Here is a 19,573-nt window from a genome sequence, read left to right as displayed (position 1 = left end):
CTTTTACATCTTTGGTTAGGTTTATTCCTAGATATTTTATGGTTCTTGATGCAATTGTAAATTGGGTCAGTTTCTTTGTTTCTCTTTCTTTTACTTCGTTATTGGTGTATAAAAATGCAACCGATTTCTGTACCTTGACTTTGTATCCTGCGACTTTGCATTCATGTATCACTTCTGGGAGTCTTTTGGTGGAGTCTTTCAGGTTTTCCATGTAGAGTATCCTGTCGTCTGCAAAAAGTGAAAGTTTAACTTCTTCTTTGCCAGTTTTGAGGCCTTTTATTTCATTTTGTTGTCTGATTGCAGACGCTAGGACTTCCATCACTATGTTAAACAACACTGGTGAGATTGGACATCCCTGTCGTCTTCTTGATCTCAGGGGGAAAGCTCTCAGTTTTTCCCTATTGGGGATGAGATTAGTTGTGGGCTTTTCATAGATGGCTTTTATGATGTTTAGGTATGTTCCTTCTATCCTGACTTTCTTTAGGGTTTTTATTAAGAAAGGATGCTACGTTTTGTCAAATGCTTTTACTGCATCTATCGACAGTATCATGTGGTCTTGTTCTTTCTTTTATTAATGTGATGTATCACACTGACTGATTTGCGAATATTGAACCAGCCCTGCAGCCCAGGAATAAATCCCACTTGATCATGGTGAATAGTTCTTTTTATATGTTGTTGAATTTGATTTGCTAGTATCTTGTGAATTTTTGCATCCATGTTCATCAGGGATATTGGCGTGTAGTTCTCCTTTTTTGTGGAGTCTCTGTCTGATTTGGGAATCAAGGTAATTCTGGCTTCATAGAATGAGTCCGGAAGTTTTCCTTCTGTTTCTATTTTTTGGAACAGCTTGAGAAAGATAGGTATTAATTCTCCTTTAGATGTCTGGTAGAATTCCTCTGGGAAGCCATCTGGTCTAGGACTTTTATTTATTGGGAGAAATTTGGTAACTGATTGAATTTCTTCACTAGTTATGGGTCTGTTCAAATTTTCTATTTCTTCCCGTTTGAGTTTTGGTACCGTGTGGGTGTCTAGGAATTTGTCCATTTCTTCCTGGGTGTCCAGTTGGTTGGCATATAATTTTTCATAGTATTCTCTGATAATTGCTTGTATTTCTGATGGATTGGTTGTAATAAATTCATTTTCATTTGTGTTTTTATCTATTTGGGTCCACTCTCCTTTTTGAGGTGTCTGGCTAGGAGTTTATCAGTTTTCTTTATTTTTTCAAAAAACCAGCTCTTAGTTTCATTGATCTGTTCTACTGTTTTTTTGTTGTTGTTGTTGTTGTTTTGATTCTATATTGTTTATTTCTGCTCTGATCTTTATTATTTCTCTTCTTCTGCTGGGTTTGGTGTTTCTTTGCTGTTCTGCTTCTAGTTCCTTTAGGTGTGCTGTTAGATTTTGTTTTGGGGATTTTTCTGTTTTTTGAGATAGGCCTGGATTGCAGTGTATTTTTCTCTTAGGGCTACCTTTGCTGCATCCTAAAGGGTTTACATTGATGTATTTTCATTCCATTTTTTTCCATATATTTTTAAATTTCTTCTTTAATTGCCTGGTTGACCCATTCATTCTTTAGTCGAATGTCCTTTAACTTCCATGCATTTGGAAGTTTTCCAAACTTTTTCCTGTGGTTGATTTCAAGTTTCATAGCATTGTGATCTGAAAGTATGTATGATCTCAATTCTTTTGTATTTATTGAGGGCTGTTTTGTGATCTATCTTGGAGAATGTTCCATGTGCACTCCAGAAGAATGTATATTCTGTTGCTTTAGGATGAAAAGTTCTAAATATATCTGTCAAGTCCATCTGGTCCAGTGTATTATTCAGAGCCATTGTTTGTTTATTGATTTTCTGTCTAGATGATCTGTCCATTGTTGTAAGTGGAGTATTAAAGTCCCCTGCAGTTACCACATTCTTACCAGTAAGATTGCTTATGTTTGTGATCAGTTGTTTTATATATTTGGGTGCTTCTGAATTCAGTGCATAAACATTTAGTTAGCTCTTTACAACTGTCACAACTTTACTGTCTTCTAGGGAACTTGAATATAAATGCACTGTATGAGAGTTAGTGACCCAGGGAGCCTTCTGTTTTGCCTGTGCTGAGAAGTGATTGCTTCTGTATGATAAGGAATAGCTGTAGTGGTAGTAAGATGTTCAGCAGAGCAGTCCTAACTTAGTAAAAATGCTTATCAAAATTGTTGACGTTGGTAAGGCACTGAGTGCTATTTTCTTGTAAATAAAAACTTAACCTTTGTGTGTACCTTAGAGAAAATCAAGAAATGGAAAATTATTCTAAGCAAAATATTCTTATTAAAAATTAATTATGATAGTCTGCAGTTCTTTTGGAAATTTAATTTTTTTATTTGGTGCCACTTCAGTTACAAATATAGGCCTTGAAAGTTTTGTTTGTTGTTTTTATAAGGACTTTTGCAATTCCTGTTGAACTTGCCATCTTGCATTTTGCTAATGAATGCCTTCTTGTTTAATCCTTTGCTTTCACTTTCCCTTCTCCATCTATTTGGTGAATGAAATAGTTTAGATCACTTCGTACTTACAACTTTTCTCCTTTCCACTCTATTGTGCTATTACTTAAACTGTTTATCTTTTGAGTCTTCCTTTGGCTGTGTTTTTCATTATAACTGTGGATAATCTCTGAAGTTATGCCTTTAGATCTTCTTAAATCTATTCTTGTATGGCAAGAGCATTTATTTTTTATAACTTTATCAGTAAGACTCTCAAATCAATATTTTGAGCTTTCCCTTTTGTTTTAGTTTCATATTTCTGTCCACAGAACTTTTCCAATGGGTTGTACAACTATTGTATCTGAAAATGTTAAAAACTAAGTTTATTTCTAACCCAGATCTCCTTCTAATTTTTCTGTTTTTCTTTTCAGCTTTCTCATTCTTCTCCGTGGTGTCACTATTGTTTCAATCTGAATATATCAAATTCATCTTTGATTCTTACACTTTTCATTCAGTACATACACACTATCATCATGTTCATTGCTGAGTTCCTGTTGCTCAGCAAATATTTTGAATGAATGAATAACGGGAATGAATATAATTAGTATTTCTCTACTCTTTCCTACTGATGTAAAACTGTTCTTTCTGTAAAGTCCAAGTCCTTGTTGAGAAAGTAATCACACAGTATAGAGCAGTTGAGTAAATATGAATGAAAAAATATCATATGGGAAGCTGGGAAGATGGCAGAGCTGGGAAGATGGCAGAGCAGGAGGACCCTAAGTTTGCCTTGTCCCACAGATACAACTAGGTAACATATCATATCAATGTAAATACCCCAGAAAACTACTGGAAGACTGGCAGAACAAATTCTACAGCTAAAGGTAGAGAACAGGCCACATGAAAGAGGGTAGGAAGGGTGGAGATGCAGTGGGAAGCAAAATCCTGGCCATCGCGGGCAGTAGGAAGTCAGAAGTGCGGAAAAGGGCAAGAAACAGAGTATCACCCTGGGGAGTCTGCATGGGAAAGCTGAATCCCTATAACATTTAGCTTTGAAAATGAGAGGGGCTGAATTCGTGGGTTCTTATAACTAACGGAACATAAAGTTTGGAATTTTGAAAATCAGTGGGCTTGGTTCTGGGAGAGCTCAGGATGTTAGGAAGCTGAGACCCTCCCTTAAAGAGACACCTTGACAAGTGTAATATTCCCATTATAGGTATTTCAGAATAAGAAGAGAGAGAAAAGGGAGCCGAAAACTTATTTGAAGAAATAATAGCTGTAGACTTCCCTAATCTATTGGGGAAGGGCACAGATATGCAGATCCAGGAGGCACAGAGATCCCCCAACAAAATCAACCCAAGGAGGTCCACACCAAGACAAATAGTAATTAAGGTGGCAAAAATTAGTGACAATTTTTTTTTTTAAGTGGCAAGAGAAAAGAGATACAAACAAGGGAAACTTCATGAGTTTGCCTGTCAGCAGATTTTTCAGCAGAAACATTGTAAGCCAGAAGAGAAGGGCATGAAATATGTAAGGTGCTGAAAATGAAAGATCTGCAGCCCAGAATACTGTACCCAGTTAAGACTATCATTCAGAATATAAGGAGAGATAAGAGAGTTTCTCAGACAGAAACTAAAGGAGTTCATGACCACTTAATCAGTCCTACTAGAAATCTTTGAGTGGAAAAGAAAGACTATAAATAAGAGAATGAAGAGTAGGAAACACAAAAGCAGTAAAAATAAGTATATGTAAAAATCAGTCAAGAGATTCACAAAATAAGAGGATGTAAAATAACAGTATATACCTAAAATGTAAGGGGAAGAGGAATAAAGAACAGGTTTAAATTTATGAGACCACATATACAGAAGATATTATATGCAAACTGAATGGTAACCACAAATTCAAAAACCAGTAATAGAGATGTAAAGAATAAAAGAAAGAAATTTAAGTCTATCACCAAAGAAACCAGCAAACCATGAGAGAAAGACAAGAAAGGATCAGAGAAAAATTTCAATAACTATTTTGAATGTAAATGGACTACATGCTCTAATCAAAAGGCACAGTGTGACAGAGTAGATAAAAAACAAGACCAATCTATGCTGCCTACAGGAGAGTCATTTCAGAAGAAAAGATGCCTGCAGATTGAAAGTAGGGGATAGAGAAACATTTATCATGCAAATCGTTGTCAAAACAAAGATAGGATAGCAATATTTATATTGGACAAACTAGACTTTAAAACAAAGACTGTAACAAGAGAGAAGGATACTATATAATAATCCTACAAGAACATATAACAGTTATAAATATGCACCCCACATGGGAGCACCCCAATACATAAAAAAATAACAAATATAACGGAACTCAACAATAATAAAACAACAATAGTAGGGGACTTTAACACCCCACTTACATCAGTGAACAGATCATCTAAACAAAATCAACAAGGAAACTGGCTTTGAATGACACATTGAACCAGATAGATTTAGCATATATACTCAGAGTGCTCCACCCTAAAACAGCAGAATACATATTCTTTTCAAGGGCACATGGAATATTCTCCAGAATAGAGCATATATTAGGCCACAAAACAACTCTCAAGAAATTCAAAAAGATAGAAGTCATATGATGCATGTTTTCTGACAATGCTATGAAACTAGAAATCAACCACAATAAAAAATCTGGGAAGACCACAAACACGTGGAGGTTTAATAATATGCTAGTAAACAATGGGGCAACCAGAAATCAAGAAGAAACAAAAAATTACATGGAGACAAAAATAGAAACAAAATGGTCCAGAATCTTTAGGATGCAGAAAAGCAGTTCTAAGAGAGAAATTTATAGCAATACAGGCCTCCTTAAGAAGCAAGACAAATCTCAAACAACCTAACCTTACAGCTAAATGAGATAGAAAAAAGAACAAACAAATCCAAATCCAGCAGAAGGAAGCAAACAGTGAAGATTAGAGCAAAAACAAATGATACAAAACTAAGAAAGCTAGGAGCTTGTTCTTTGAAAAGATCAATAAAATTCATAATCCCCTAGCCAGACTCATCAAACAAACATAAAACAACAACAACAACAACAAAACCCCAAAACTCAAAATCACAAATGAGAGAGGAGAAATAACAACCAACACCACAGAAATACAATTACAGGAGAATATTATGAAAAAACTGTATGCCAACAAATTGGACAAACTTAGAAGAAGTGGATAAATTTGTGGAAACATAACTAACCAAATTAGAATCAGGAAGAGATAGAAAGTTTGAATAGACTGAACTGGCAAATAAATTGAATCAGTAACCAAACAACCACCCAAAAACACAAGTCAAAGACCAGATGGCTTCACAGTTGAATTCTACCAAACATCTAAAGAATTAATAGGTATTCTTCTCCAAGTATTTCAAAAAATAAAAAAGGAAGGAAAACTAACAAACTAATTCTGTGAGGCCAGCATTATCCTGATAGCAAAACCAGATAAAGACACCACTACAAGAGAGAACTGCAGGCTATTATCTGTGATGAACATAGATGCAAAAATTCTCAATAAATACTAGCAAACCGAATTAAACAATACGTTCAGAAAGCCATTCACCTACATAAAATAAAAAAAAAAAATCATTTGCCACAATCAAGTGGAATTTATTTCTTGGTTGCAAGGGTGGTTCAGTGTTTCCGAATCACTTAATGTGATACGTCAATAAGAGAAGGGATACAAATCATATCATATCAGTAGATGCACAAAAACATTTGACAAAATACAATATCCATTCACAATAAAAACCCTCAACAAAGTAGGTCCAGAGGGAATATATGTCAACATAATAAAGGCTTTATATGAAAAGCCAACAGCTAACCTCATTCTCAGTGGGGAAAAACTGAGAGCTTTTTGGCTAAGGTCAGGGGGAAGACAAGGATGTCCACTCTCAAACTGCTATTCAACATAGTACTGGAAGTCCTATCCACAGCAATCAGACAACAAAAAGAAAAGGAATCCAAATCGGCAAGGAAGAAGTGAAACTTTCACTATTTGCAGATGAAATGATACTGTATATGGAAAATCCGAAAGACTCCACCAAAAAAGCTAGAACAAACAGTTCTAACATTTATATGAAATCACGAAAGACCCCAAATAGCCAAAGCACTATTGAAAAAGAAGCAAACCTGGAAGCATCACAATTCTAGACTTCAAGTTATTACAAATCTGTAGTAATCAAAACAGTATGATGCTGTCACAAAAATAAACACACAGATCAGTGGAACAGAATAGAAAACCCAGAAATAAACCCAAACTTTACGGTCAATTAATTTTGACAAAATAGGAAAGAATGTCCAATGGGAAAAGGACAGTCTCTTTAACAAATGGTATTGGGAAAACTGGACAGCAACATGCAAAAGAAAGAAGCTGGACCACTTTCTTACACCTATTAAAAAATAAATTCAAAATGGATTAAAGACCTAACTGGGAGACCTGAAACCATCAAAATCCTAGAAGAGAACACAAGTAGTAACTTCTTTGACATCAGCCATAGCAACTTTTTCCTGGATATGTATTGTGAGGCAAGGGAAACAAAAGCAAAAATACACTTTTGGGACTACATAAAAATAAAGAGCATTTGCACAGTGAAGGAAATCAAACTGAAAGGCAAGTCGAACAAAACTGAAAGGCAACTTCTACAGAATGGAAGAAGATATTTGGAAATGACATATCTGATAAAGGGTCAGTATCAAAAATATATAAAGAACTTATGAAACTCAATGCGAAAAAAAAAAACCCAATTAAAAAATGGGGAAGACATGAACAGACATTTCTCCAAAGAAGAGTACATATGGCCAATAGACACATAAAAGAATGCTCAACATGACTGATCATCAGAGAAATGCAAATCAAAACTATAATGAGATATCCCATCACACCTGTCAGAATGGCTAAAATCAACAGCACAAGAAACAACAGGTATTGGCAAGGATGTGGAGAAAAAGGAACATTTGTGCATTGTTGGTGGGAATTCACGCTGGTGGAGCCACTGTGGAAAACAGTATGGAGGTTCCTCAAAAGTTAAAAATAGAACTAAGATTCAGCATTTTCACTATGGGGTGTTTATGCAAAGAATACAAGAACACTAATTCAAAGCGATACATGCACCCTGATGTTTATAGTAGCATTATCTACGGTAGCAAATTTTTATCGTAGAAACCCAAGTGTCCATCAGCTGATGAATGGATAAAGAATAATGGTATGTATCTACAATGGAATATTATTCAGTCATAAAAACAAAGGAAATCTTGTTATTTGCAGTGACATGGATGCAAGCTAGAGAATATAATGGTAGGCAAAATAAGTCAGAAAAAGACAAATACTATATGATTTCACTTGTGGAATTTAAGAAAAAAAACAAGCAAAAGGAAAAAAAGACAAACCAGGAAACAGACTCTTAACTATAGAGAACAAATTGATGGTTATCAGGGAGGAGGTGAGTGGAAGAATGGGTGAAATAGAGGATGGGGCTTAAGGAGTATACTTGTGATGAGCACTAGGTGATGTATGGAATTGTTGAATCAGTATTGTATACCTAAAACTAATATAACAGCATATGTTAACTATACTGGAATTCAAATAAAAAAAATTCATAAAAATATTTTAGGTTTAAAATAAATCATTTAATTATTTATTTTTGAGAGAGTGTGAATGGGGGAGGGGCAGAGAGAGAGGGAGACAGAAAATCCCGAGCAGGCTTCATGCTGTCAGTGCAAGAAAGATGGAATGCCTGAGACGGATAATTGGTTAAGAGAGATGAGATCAGCAGTTTGTCAGGTATGATGGGTCCCAACTACCTGATATGTGGATAGCTAAAAGGCTGAATTATATTAGTGCAAATGAAGGAATCAAATAAGAGATTGGAGATCTGGATGATGATGGGTTAAAAATGCAAGGGGAATAAGAGTAATAACTGGGAGAATAGGTAAGGAAGATCAAGTAAGAAATAAATTTCATAGTCTAATAAATACCTTTTTTTGTAGGCATGAAGACTTTTTTTCTTAAAACTTTTCTGGATATTCAGTACAGCTGAATATGAGAGTACTTGTTTCCAAACTTTTATGATCTGGCTTCCCAAGCAGAAAATATTTTGAATAGGTACCCCCAATGTATCTATATTTATTTATCAATCATTTAATCATATTCTGTACTATTATATTTTGTATATTGTAAAGTGTTACAATCTAAATACTTAAACATGAGAGATAAGCATATTTTAAAATAAGCGTTAACATTAATGTTACAAAACGTTAGTTTTGGTGAGGACATTGTGATATTTCATTAGTTTTGAAAATCTTGGTTAATACTTGACTGTAGAACTATTTGAAAGTTTTGTTTTATATTAAATTTATTTTAATACTTAGCTTTAATGACTTTTGTAGTTCAGAGCATAAGATGCATACATCCAGATGGAATGGCATTGTAAGCTGGGCTGACTATATTAGACAGGCAAAAGTTTTTGTTGAAATAAACCAATGAGAGTTTTGTCTCCCCTAATTTCAAATAGTTGTTCTTGAAGTCTAATAATACTACGGTTCTACTTTGATGGATAATTTTCATTTGCCCATCCAAATCTATTCTCCACTTTTGTGCACTGTGCTGTGTCCCAGGAGGCTGATTTCTAAGGACTGCATCAACTGGTCTGCCTTGTGTTCTGGCTTTTGATTGGGTTCAGTCAATGGGAGGCACTGACAGGAGGACTGGAGAGAGGTCAGGATAGCCTAATGGCTTTCTCTTTGCTGGGCTATATGTCATCAGTAACTGTGCTCCATCATTCTGTGGCCCTCTTCTGTAATTATAGCTTCCTTTGTTCTATCTATATCTTCCTTTGTTCTATTTTGACTGAAACTCTTTATTTAGAATATTTTTAAACAGATTAGATAATTTTGTTTCCAAGTTTTAGTTGTACAGATAGAGTTTTTATAGGTGACACATTTCTTTGTTTTGATAGCAACAACGAAAATCACATAATATGGGAAACTTTTTCAAACATCTGTTTTTTTGGGGTGGGCAGTGTTAGTGCATGTATTAACCATAAGTAAAGCTTAAATAGCAATTTACTTCTTTATTAATACTTGAATAATTTGAAACAGAATTAAGCCTCTGAATTCTGAAATTTGGAATGTGTTAACAACACAGAAAAGACCTTTGATGCTTTATGTGAAAAAAACAAAAACAAAGGGTAACTAAAACTCAATGAGTCCACTGTAATTATTGCTTAGCTTTTGCTTATAGCTAGCAATCTGTTATTTTCAAACTATTGCCAGAGTGATTTCATAAACTAATTTTCCTAATAGTACAAAAGCTTGAATTTTGGAAAGGGAGAGTTATTTTAGTGTATGATTTGATTGTTGATTGGTTGTCTGACAATTCTTATTTGGAGGTGAGATTTATTTTTGTCTTATTGTATTTTATTCTCTGATAAATGAAACCCAAGTAGTTAGTAACAATTGTTTGATAGGTATTTCACTCTGGAGAAAATAGATGGCTGCAACTTTTCAACTTGAATTATGTCTGTAAATTTAAAATGAAAAATAGCTTGGCTTGTATCCTTCCATATGTCTTGTGTGTGTGTGTGTGTGTGTGTGTGTGTGTGGCTCTGAAGTTACACCCATTAAAAAAACAAAATCCTTATTCTCCTGGAGCTTTTATTCTGGTGAGTTGAAAAATTACCAAATAAATAGGTAATTATACAATATAATGTCGTGGTAAACAGGAAGGAAAAGAAATGGGTAAGGGAACAGAGTAACAAGGGGTCCTTTACCAGTTATGATGGTCAGGGAAGTCCTCTCAGGAAGTCCTCTCAACTGCTGTTGAACAGATGTTAGGATAAAGTGATAATGCCTAGCCATACAGATACCTGGGGGAAGAGTGCCTGAAGTGAGGATGAGCTTGATCAAAGGCAAAACTGATATTGGTGTGACTAAGAATAACAGAGACATTTGTGGCCAGAACACAAAGAGCAATGAGCAAAATGGTATAAAATGAGGTCTGGAGTGGTTGATGAGGGTCATATCACACTGGTCTTATAGGCCATCAGAATTTTGGTTTTTATTTTAAGTGTAACTGAAAGGCTTTGGAGGAGACAGAGCAGGGGGATGACATGATCTGATTACCTTTCAAAAGGATGACCTGGGTTGCTGCATGAAGAATAGACTGTAAAGAGATCAGAGTAGAAGCCAGGGTGCCTGTCACAAAGAGATTGCAGTAGTCAGATGAGACTTTGAACTTGTATACAAACACACATGCTACTTGGTGCCATATATATGTTTACATATACTTATTTATATATGATTGCTTTTGGCTTAAAAGATATATTCAGAATTTTTTTCACATTCAGCAATGTAATGTAGACATCTTTTATAGTGAGTACATACAGACTTCCTTACTCCTTTTGATGGATGGATGTTATTCCATGTTATGGTACACATTATTTAATCCATGTTGTATAAAAGGACATTTATGTTTACAGGTTATTCTTTTTACTTTTTTATTTAAGTTTACCTATTTATTTTGAGAGAGACAGAGACAGCATGAGCAGGGGAGGGGCAAAGAGAGAGGGAGAGAGATAATCCCAAGCAGGCTCTATGCTGCCAGCTGCAGAGACTGACACAGGGCTTGAACTCACAAACCGTGAGATCATGATCTGAGCTGAAACCAAGAGTTAGTTGCTTAACTTACTGAACCACCCAGGGGCCTTGGGGGTTATTCTTTTTAAAAGTACTCTGCAAACGTGTGTGTGTGTGTGTGTGTGTGTGTGTGTGTGTGTGTGTGTGTATTATTGCTCACAGTTGTGGAGATACGCCTGTAGGGTAAATTTCTAGGAGCATGAAGGGTCAAAGGATATGTGCATGTTAAATTTTAATGATTCTTACCAAATTGACTTATAAAAATGGTGTGCCCATTTTACACATCCAATATTGTATAGAATTATTCTTTTCTTAGATTCTCCCCAACACTGAGGAATATGTCTTTTTAATCTTTACATGTTGATATGAAAGCTACATTATAGTTTTCCTTTTTGTATTTTAATTATGAATAATAAATATCAAAGCATATCCATTTTTATTTCTGATGAGTAGTAAAGGATATTAATTTCTCTTTGAATATTTCTCTAAAGGATATTAATTTCTGAAAAAATACTGTTTAAAAAGTAGTTTATATAACTTCATCTTCTGCTTGTAGGACTTCTCTACTTGAAGTTAAAGGGTAAAATTTGGTTGCTGACTTGTTTACGTAACAATTTAGCTGTGTGTCTTACTATTTCCCTCAACTCTCCTTACTCCCAGTGCTCTGCATATACTGTGACCTCTGAGAACTCATGTTTCAGTGCATTAATGTTCTCTTCCATTAGTATTGATGAGGAAGTAATTAAAATTACTTTTATCACCAGTTTATTAACTTTTGGTCCACATTCCTTATTCCCAGCCCAATTAGCCATCATACAGATCTATGCTATTGTGCATAAAATAATCACAGCCTGAAACAGTGTGGCTACATTAGCCCAAATTCTTCAGGATTAGTTGAAAACTAATTTAAAAGTTCATGACCTACTTAAAGCTAAATCAGTTACATTATTATCCCCTATAACAAAAAAAAATACATAACAGTGCCATAGTTCAATAGAACCTTGTAGTTGTACCATTCATGGGATCTAGATGCCCTGAGACTAAGATTGTTATAAAAGTTCTTCTAATTTAAAGTAATAAACCACTGTGAACAAAGTCCAAGATGGACAGGCATTTGATTGTATTTCATGCCATTAAGGTTTGTTTTGTTGAACCTTACCCTATTTTAAGAAAAGCTTGTAGGAAAGCAGGAAAATTTGATTACAGGGTCAACTTTTAATTTACATAGATTCTTATTGAGCATATTGAATGCTTACCTGGGGTATTGACTTGATTTTGCCATTGTAGAAACAACACCATGTACAAAACCTTCAGAGGCTCTGGAATATTTTGCAAGGTAGAAGAGTAGGTATTTTCCCTGATGCTTTTTGTAATTCTCCCTTTTGCAGATAAAAGTTCAGAAGTCAGGTTTTAATTTAAACTTTAAAACTTGATAAGATTAATGTTTTTTTTCCCCAGTGTAAACTTTTTTTAAGTTTATTTACTTATTTTGAGAGAGAGAGAATGAGTATGCGTGTGCTCACCAGCAGGAAAAGAGGAGAGAGAGAGAGAGAGAGAGACAGAGAGACTCCAGGCATACTGCACACTCAGCGCAGAGCCTGTTGTGGGGCTTGATATCACAATTGTGAGATCATGGCCTGAGCCAAAATCATGAGTTGAATGCTTAAACGACTGAGCTACCCAGGCATCCCTTCCATTATACATTATTTTAATCAGTTATTTCAAATTCATTAAGGGGATATATGGATAATTAAACTCCTGAGAAACTTTTTCAGCAGTATTTTCAAGTCCTAGTCTAATATTAATAGAACATTATAGAGTAGAGAGACATTTGTGGTGACATTGAAGAGGTAATCTCAATTCCAAGATTCTTATTATAGGTTAGTCAGTTTTCTGAATTTGCACTTATATATTGTAATACTTCATTTGTTTAGAATTTCTTCAAAGTGTTTATGTACCATGAATTTATTCCCCTAAAATGTTTTTGTAGTATTGTTTATTCTCCTATACCAATGATAAGTAGTATGAAATACATGAAGAAATGTAAAGATGAGCTGCATTTAATTTTGCAAACAATAAACTTTTTTTCCATTAAAGAGATAGTGTTTTAATGCTTAATTTTAGTGCTAAAGATTTATATATTTCTTTTTTTAAATTTTTTTACTGTTTATTTATTTTTGAGAGAGGGAGAGAGACAGAGCATAAGTGGGGGAGGGGCAGAGAGAGAGGGAGACACAGAATCTGAAGCAGGCTCCAGGCTCTGAGCTGCCAGCACAGAGCCCAACGTGGGGCTCGAGTCTGCTGACCACGAGATCATGACCTGAGCTGAAGTCGGACGCCTAACCAACTGAGCCACCCAGGTGACCCAAGATTTATATATTTCTTAAATGTAGGGAAGGGACTATCACTCAGACTGATTTTATGATATGGGTAAGGAAAACTAGAAATTAACGTAGGGTGAGTAAAAATCTGGAGCATAGGGACACCTGGGTGGCTCAGTCAGTTAAGCATCTGACTTTGGCTGAGGTCATGATCTTGTGGCTCTTGAGTTCCAGCCCCATATTGGGCTTTCTGCTGTCAGAGAACCCACTTCAGATCCTCTGTCTCCCTCTATCTGTCCTCCCCCCATGTGCTTGCTCTCTCTCTCTCTCTTTCTCTCAAAAATAAACATCAAAAAAAAAAAAAATCTGGAGCTTAGTTAGTTAAGTAAGGTTTAACGATATACTTTTTATATAATTAACAAAAGGGATTATTCTTAAGATGCTGGCTAAGTGGGTTTGTTGCTTACCCAGAAGGTTTAACCTTATGAATTGACTTATTCTTCTCCAAGGCACCTGAGAGAAAAGACAACGATAGCAGTCACATCTAGAGGCTATTATGGACTGGAGGATGAGAAGGGAACTGCATGTACCTCAACAAGGCGGCGGTCAACACCACGAAATTTGGCAGGCTTGACAAGTGGAGTTTTTGAGTCAATAATGGTTCAAGTTTTGAGACAGGAAGAACAGCTGAGAGCAAAAGAAGAAAAAAGGTAAATGTTAAAAAAAAAAGTTTCATGTTTAAATTTCTAGGAACTACTTTTCAAAGAGTAGCTTATATAACTTTTGTGTGCCCGTGTCAATTTGGGCCCATTTTAGTAGTGATGCAAAATACATGGTCACCAAGTGTATGAATTCATAATGAAATAATCACAGTGAAATTTGTTTAAAAATATAATTTTAAATTTTAATCCAAATTACTTTGAAACTATAAAAAATAATTTTGACAAAAGATTTCAGAATGCCTTCTAGATTTCTAGAATTATAAATGGAAATAGAAGTATTATCAAATTTTAAATTAAGAGAGTTTTATATAGATTTGTATAGCCTTAGTTTCACATACATTTAAAATTAAAAGAAATTACAAAGATTATGTAGTTCAAAATGACACATAGGTTCACCTCTGCTAGTTTCTCCATTGGTATTAATTTTCTGGATACTCAGCTTACTCTGGGCTCATCAAGAAAGAATGTTGTGCTTAATTAGTGTTACCTTCTAGGATCTGGGAGCATGGACTAATGGCATTTATATAACATTTTATTTATAACAAAGAGACAAGGGCCCAGAGAGGTGAGTGATTACTCAGAAAAGACTGGTGATTTTTATACTAAATCAAATCTCAGACTCAAACTATGGTAGGAATGATTGCTGATATAATAGGGAACTGCTAATGCTTACTCAAAAGCAATTTATAATGTGTTGTTGCTACTTTCATAGTAATAAATTTAGCTTGCTTTGATAACTGTATGATTAAAACTCAACTTTGAGACTTTCTTCTACCATACTTTTTATTCTAGTGATTAATTCAGAACCCACTGTGAAATGCTTTTTTTTCCTTCTACAAAACCTCATAGAACTACTCTTGCTATAAGAAAGGATTTTATGGAAAGGGATAAAGATGAATCCCACAATACAGTATAATAGATTGGAATGGAGAGAAAATGAAGAGGAAGGCTTGTAGGAAGAAAGCTGTAGTAGTCTAGATCTCCACTACTGATGACCAGATATAGGGAGAGAGAGGTCAGATTGTTATGGGAACAAGTAACAAGACTTACTTAATACCTTCCTTGATACTAAGGGGGAACAAAGATAAAAAAAAGACAAAGATAAGTCAGGACACAGTTATAATCATGGTGATTGAGCAGTTACGAAGGAGAAAAAAGAATGGTAATCATTTATTGAATATGATTATTTGCCAGGTTTAGCTCTAGGCATCTTACATGTATTTAACATTTGTCCTGAAGCACAGAGAGATTAATTGACTTGCTCAAGGTTAGGCAGTTTTTTAGTGGTAGTCAGTATTTGAACCCAGGCAGTTTGGCCCTGAAGGTTGTGCTCCTAAACAGTATGCTGATTTATGACTTGTAAAATGATGGAATGAACAAAGAAAACAGAAGAGTCTAAGTCCATTGTATGGGGAAAGATCAGTAAATTCTTTTTAGTTAGTTGATTGAAGTGATAAGGGAAACATTTAATCATTCAAGTAGGAATGACTAGTAAGAAACTAGAAATATAACTGAATCTTTTTGCTTCCTCCGATTTTACATGTGTTTATGTATTAAATGTCTTAGTGTTTATGTGTTATGTTTATGTATTAAATGTCTTATTTTTTATATTTTATATTTTTTATATTTTATATTTTAATACATTAATTAAATGTATTAAATTATGTATTAAATGTCTTAGTGACTATGATAGTTTCATGGAGTAATATGAATTAAAGTTTTTCTTTGGGTGTAGTGTTAACTTTTGATTTTTAAGTTGTAAATATTTTAAAGATGAAGCGAAGAATAAATAAAATTATAATAAAGGCCTATGTACCCACTACTTAGCAGTTTTTAAAGAAATTAATGTAGATAAAATTGATTCCCTCCCTGTATTTTCTCTTTGTCCCCAGAAGAAACTGCTCTTGTCATTCCCATGCCTTTTATTATTGAATTTTAATAATCCTTTTATATATTATGGATACAAGTACTTTGTCAGATATATATGTATTGCAAATATTTTCTGTCTATGGCCTTTCATTTTCAGTGTTTAATTTTAAGAAAAAGAAAATTTTAACTTTGGGTTTGTTCTTTTTTGTTTTGTTTTGTTTTGTGCTTTTTAGGACTTAAGAAATCTTAGCTTACCCAAGATTATGAATTTTCTCCCTTTTTTCCCAGAAATTTCTAAATTTTTATTTTATGGTCAGGTTTGTGATTCATTTGAACTTAATTTTTTTTTGAACTTAATTTTTATATGTGGTTTGAAGTAAGGATAAAAGTTTATTATTTTTCCCATATGGATAGTCTATTGTCCCAGTATCATTTGTTGAAAAAACTGTTCTTAGATTATAAATTAGATTTGCATTTTAATTGAAAATCAGATGAACATATATTTGTGAGTCTTTGTGGACTTTATATTATTTCATTTATCTATAGGTCTGTTCTTAGGCTAATAATATATTGACTTGATTGGTATAGTTTTTATAGTAAGCCTTGAAATTTGGTAATATGAGTCTTTGTTTTTTGTTTTCAAAATTGTTAGGTTATTCTAGGATCTTTGCATTTATTTCTATGTGATTCATATCATATTGTAAGCTCCTACAAAAAAACAGCCTGAGGAAATTTTGATTGAGATTGCATGGAATTTATCAGTCAGTTTCCAGATAATTGTAAATTTCTTTCAGTGCTATTTTGTAATTTTAAGTTGTTTACATTTTCCGTATATTTGGTTAACTTTATCCATACATATTTTCATGTTTTTAATGAGATTGTAAATCTTTTTTAAATTCAATGTATTATTTTTTATATAGAAACACAATTTTGTATAGATATTTTGTATAGAGTTTTGTAGAGATACACAATTGATTTTAGTATAGGGCCTTTTGTCTGTACTCTAAGTTCTGAAAGATTTTGATGCTTAGGGTTTTTTGATGAGTTGGTGTCCTTATTACTATGAGTGTCTCTTTTTATCCCTGATAATATTTCTGACACTGTTTAACATTGCATGTATCTCCACTGTTGGCTTTTGAGCCATCATTGTTTGATTTTTTTTTTTTTTTTTTAGTGGCTTCTCTAGGCTATTTATCCCATTTAACTTCAAATGTTATACTACTTTACAGTATACTACTATTTACCTCCTCTCATACTTTGTGCTGTTGTTGTCATTTACTTCTACAATGTATTGTAAACCCCAGTGCTCCATTATTGTATGTTCTTCAAACAGTTACTTGTTGAAGAACTTTAAGAATGAGGGGGAAAATGCATTTTAAATTTATCCACACATATACTCTTCCCAACAATCTGCCTTCCTTTGTATTGATCCATGATGCCATCTGGTGTCATTTTTCTACTGCCTAAACAACTTTCTTTATCATTATTCATAATGTAGGTCTGCCAATGAACTTTCATTTTTTGGTGTGAAAACAGTTTTTAGTTTTCCTTTCATTTTGAAGGAGAAAGATCTACGTTGACTTCATTTTTTTTTTCTCCCCTATCAGTACTTAAAGTCTGATATAACTATATGTAATTTTTTCTTGAGTTTTAATTTAAATTCCAGTTAGTTAACCTACAGTGTAATATTAGTTTCAAGTGTACAATATAGTGATTCAACACTTCCATACATCACCAGGTGCTCAGCATTCCTTAATCTTCATCACCTATTTAACCCATCCTACACTGCACTTCCCTTCTAGTAACCATCAGTTTGTTCTCCATAATTTAAAAAAATTTTTTTTTATTTTTTTAATGTTTACTTTTGAGAGAGAGAGGGAGACAGAGCATGAGTGGGGGAGGGGCAGAGAGAGAGGGAGACAAAGAGCTGTCAGCACAGAGCCTGATGCGGGGCTCGAACTCACAAACCGTGAGATCCTGACCTGAGCCAAAGTCGGACACTTAACCAACTGAGCCACCCAGGCTCCCCTGTTCTCCATAATTAAGAGTCTCTTTCTTGATGTGTCTCTTTCTTTTCCCTTTGTTCATTTGTTTTATTTCTTAAATTCCACATATGAGTGAGATGATAATGGTATTTGTCTTTCTCAGACTGACTTATTTCACTTAGCACAATATTCTCTAGCTCCATCCATGTCATTGCAAATGGGAAGATTTCTTTCTTTCTTTTTTTTTTTGATGTCTGAATAATATTCCATTGTCTGTATATCCCACATCTTCTTTATCCATTCATCAGTTGATAGACATTTGGGCTCTTTCCATACTTGGTAGTTATTTATTATTGATAATGCTGCTTATAAACATTGGGGTGCATGTACCCCTTCAAATTTGTATTTTTGTAGCCTTCGGGTAAATGCCTAATAGTGTAATTGCTGGATCATAGGATGGTTCTGTTTTCAGGTTTTTGAGGAACCTCCATACTGTTCTCCAGAGTGGCTGCGCCAATTTGCATTCCCACCAGCAGTGCAAAAGGGTTCTCCTTTCTCTGCATCCTTGCCAACACATGTTGTTTCTTGTCTTGTTAATTTTAAGCCTTCTAACAGTTGAGTGTTATCTTATTTTTGTTTTGATTTGTATTTCCCTAATGATGAGTGATGTTGAACATTTTTTCATGTGTCGGTTGGCCATCTGGATGTCTTCTTTGGAAAAGTGTCTATTCATGTCTTCTGCCCATTTCTTAATTGGGTTGTTTGTTTTGTGGGTGTTGAGTTTGATAAGTTCTTTATAGATTTTGGATACTAACCCTTTATTGGATATGTCATTTGGATATGTCTTCTCCCACTCTGTAGGCTGCATTTTAGTTTTGTTGTTTTCTTTGCAGTGCAGAAGCTTTTTATCTTGATGTCCCAATAGTTCATGTTTGCTTTTCTTTCCCTGGCCTCTCGGCTACATGTCTGGTAAGAAGTTGCTCCAGCCAAGGTCAGAGAAGTTGCTGCCTGTGTTCTTCTGTAGGATTTTGATGGTTTCCTGTCTAACATTTGAGGTTTTCATCCATTTTGAATTTATTTTTGTGTGTGGTGTAAGAAAGTGGTCCAGTTTTATTCTTCTGCATGTCACCATCCAGTTTTCCCAGCACCATTTATTGAAGAGACTTTTTTCTATTGTTTTTTTTTCCCTGCTTTTTCAAAGATGAATTGACCATATAGTTGAGGGTCCATTTCTGTGTTTTCTATTCTCTTCTACTGATCTATGTGTTTGTTTTTGTGCCAGTATCATACTGTCTTGGTGACTACAGCTTTGTAAAATAGTGTGAAATTCAGAATCATGATGCCTCCAGTTTTATTTTTATTTTTCAAGATTGCTTTGGCTATTTGGGTCTTTTTTGGTTCCATATAAATTTTAGGATTGTTTGATCTAGCTCTGTGAAGAATGCTGGTGGTATTTTGATAGGGATTGCATTAAATGTATAGATTGCTTTGGGTAGTATAGATATTTTAACAGTGTTTTTTCTTCCAGTCAGTGAACATGGAATGTTTTTCCAT

General features: G+C 34.3%; 1 protein-coding gene across 2 annotated transcripts in view; it reads left to right on the top strand.

Annotated features, from left to right (window-relative positions):
- Window positions 1–19,573, top strand: part of KIAA2026 (KIAA2026 ortholog) — a 132,214-nt gene that overhangs the window by 6,701 nt on the left and 105,940 nt on the right. For both annotated transcript variants that reach the window (XM_049634406.1, XM_049634398.1), the window contains exon 2: window positions 13,953–14,153. In XM_049634406.1, the coding sequence (XP_049490363.1) occupies window positions 13,953–14,153 (201 nt within the window). The remainder of the gene's footprint in view (window positions 1–13,952; window positions 14,154–19,573) is intronic.

The sequence above is a fragment of the Panthera uncia genome, chromosome D4 (genome assembly GCF_023721935.1).
Source record: "Panthera uncia isolate 11264 chromosome D4, Puncia_PCG_1.0, whole genome shotgun sequence".
NCBI classification, from domain to species: domain Eukaryota; kingdom Metazoa; phylum Chordata; class Mammalia; order Carnivora; family Felidae; genus Panthera; species Panthera uncia.
This window is presented reverse-complemented; position numbering and strand designations above follow the sequence as displayed.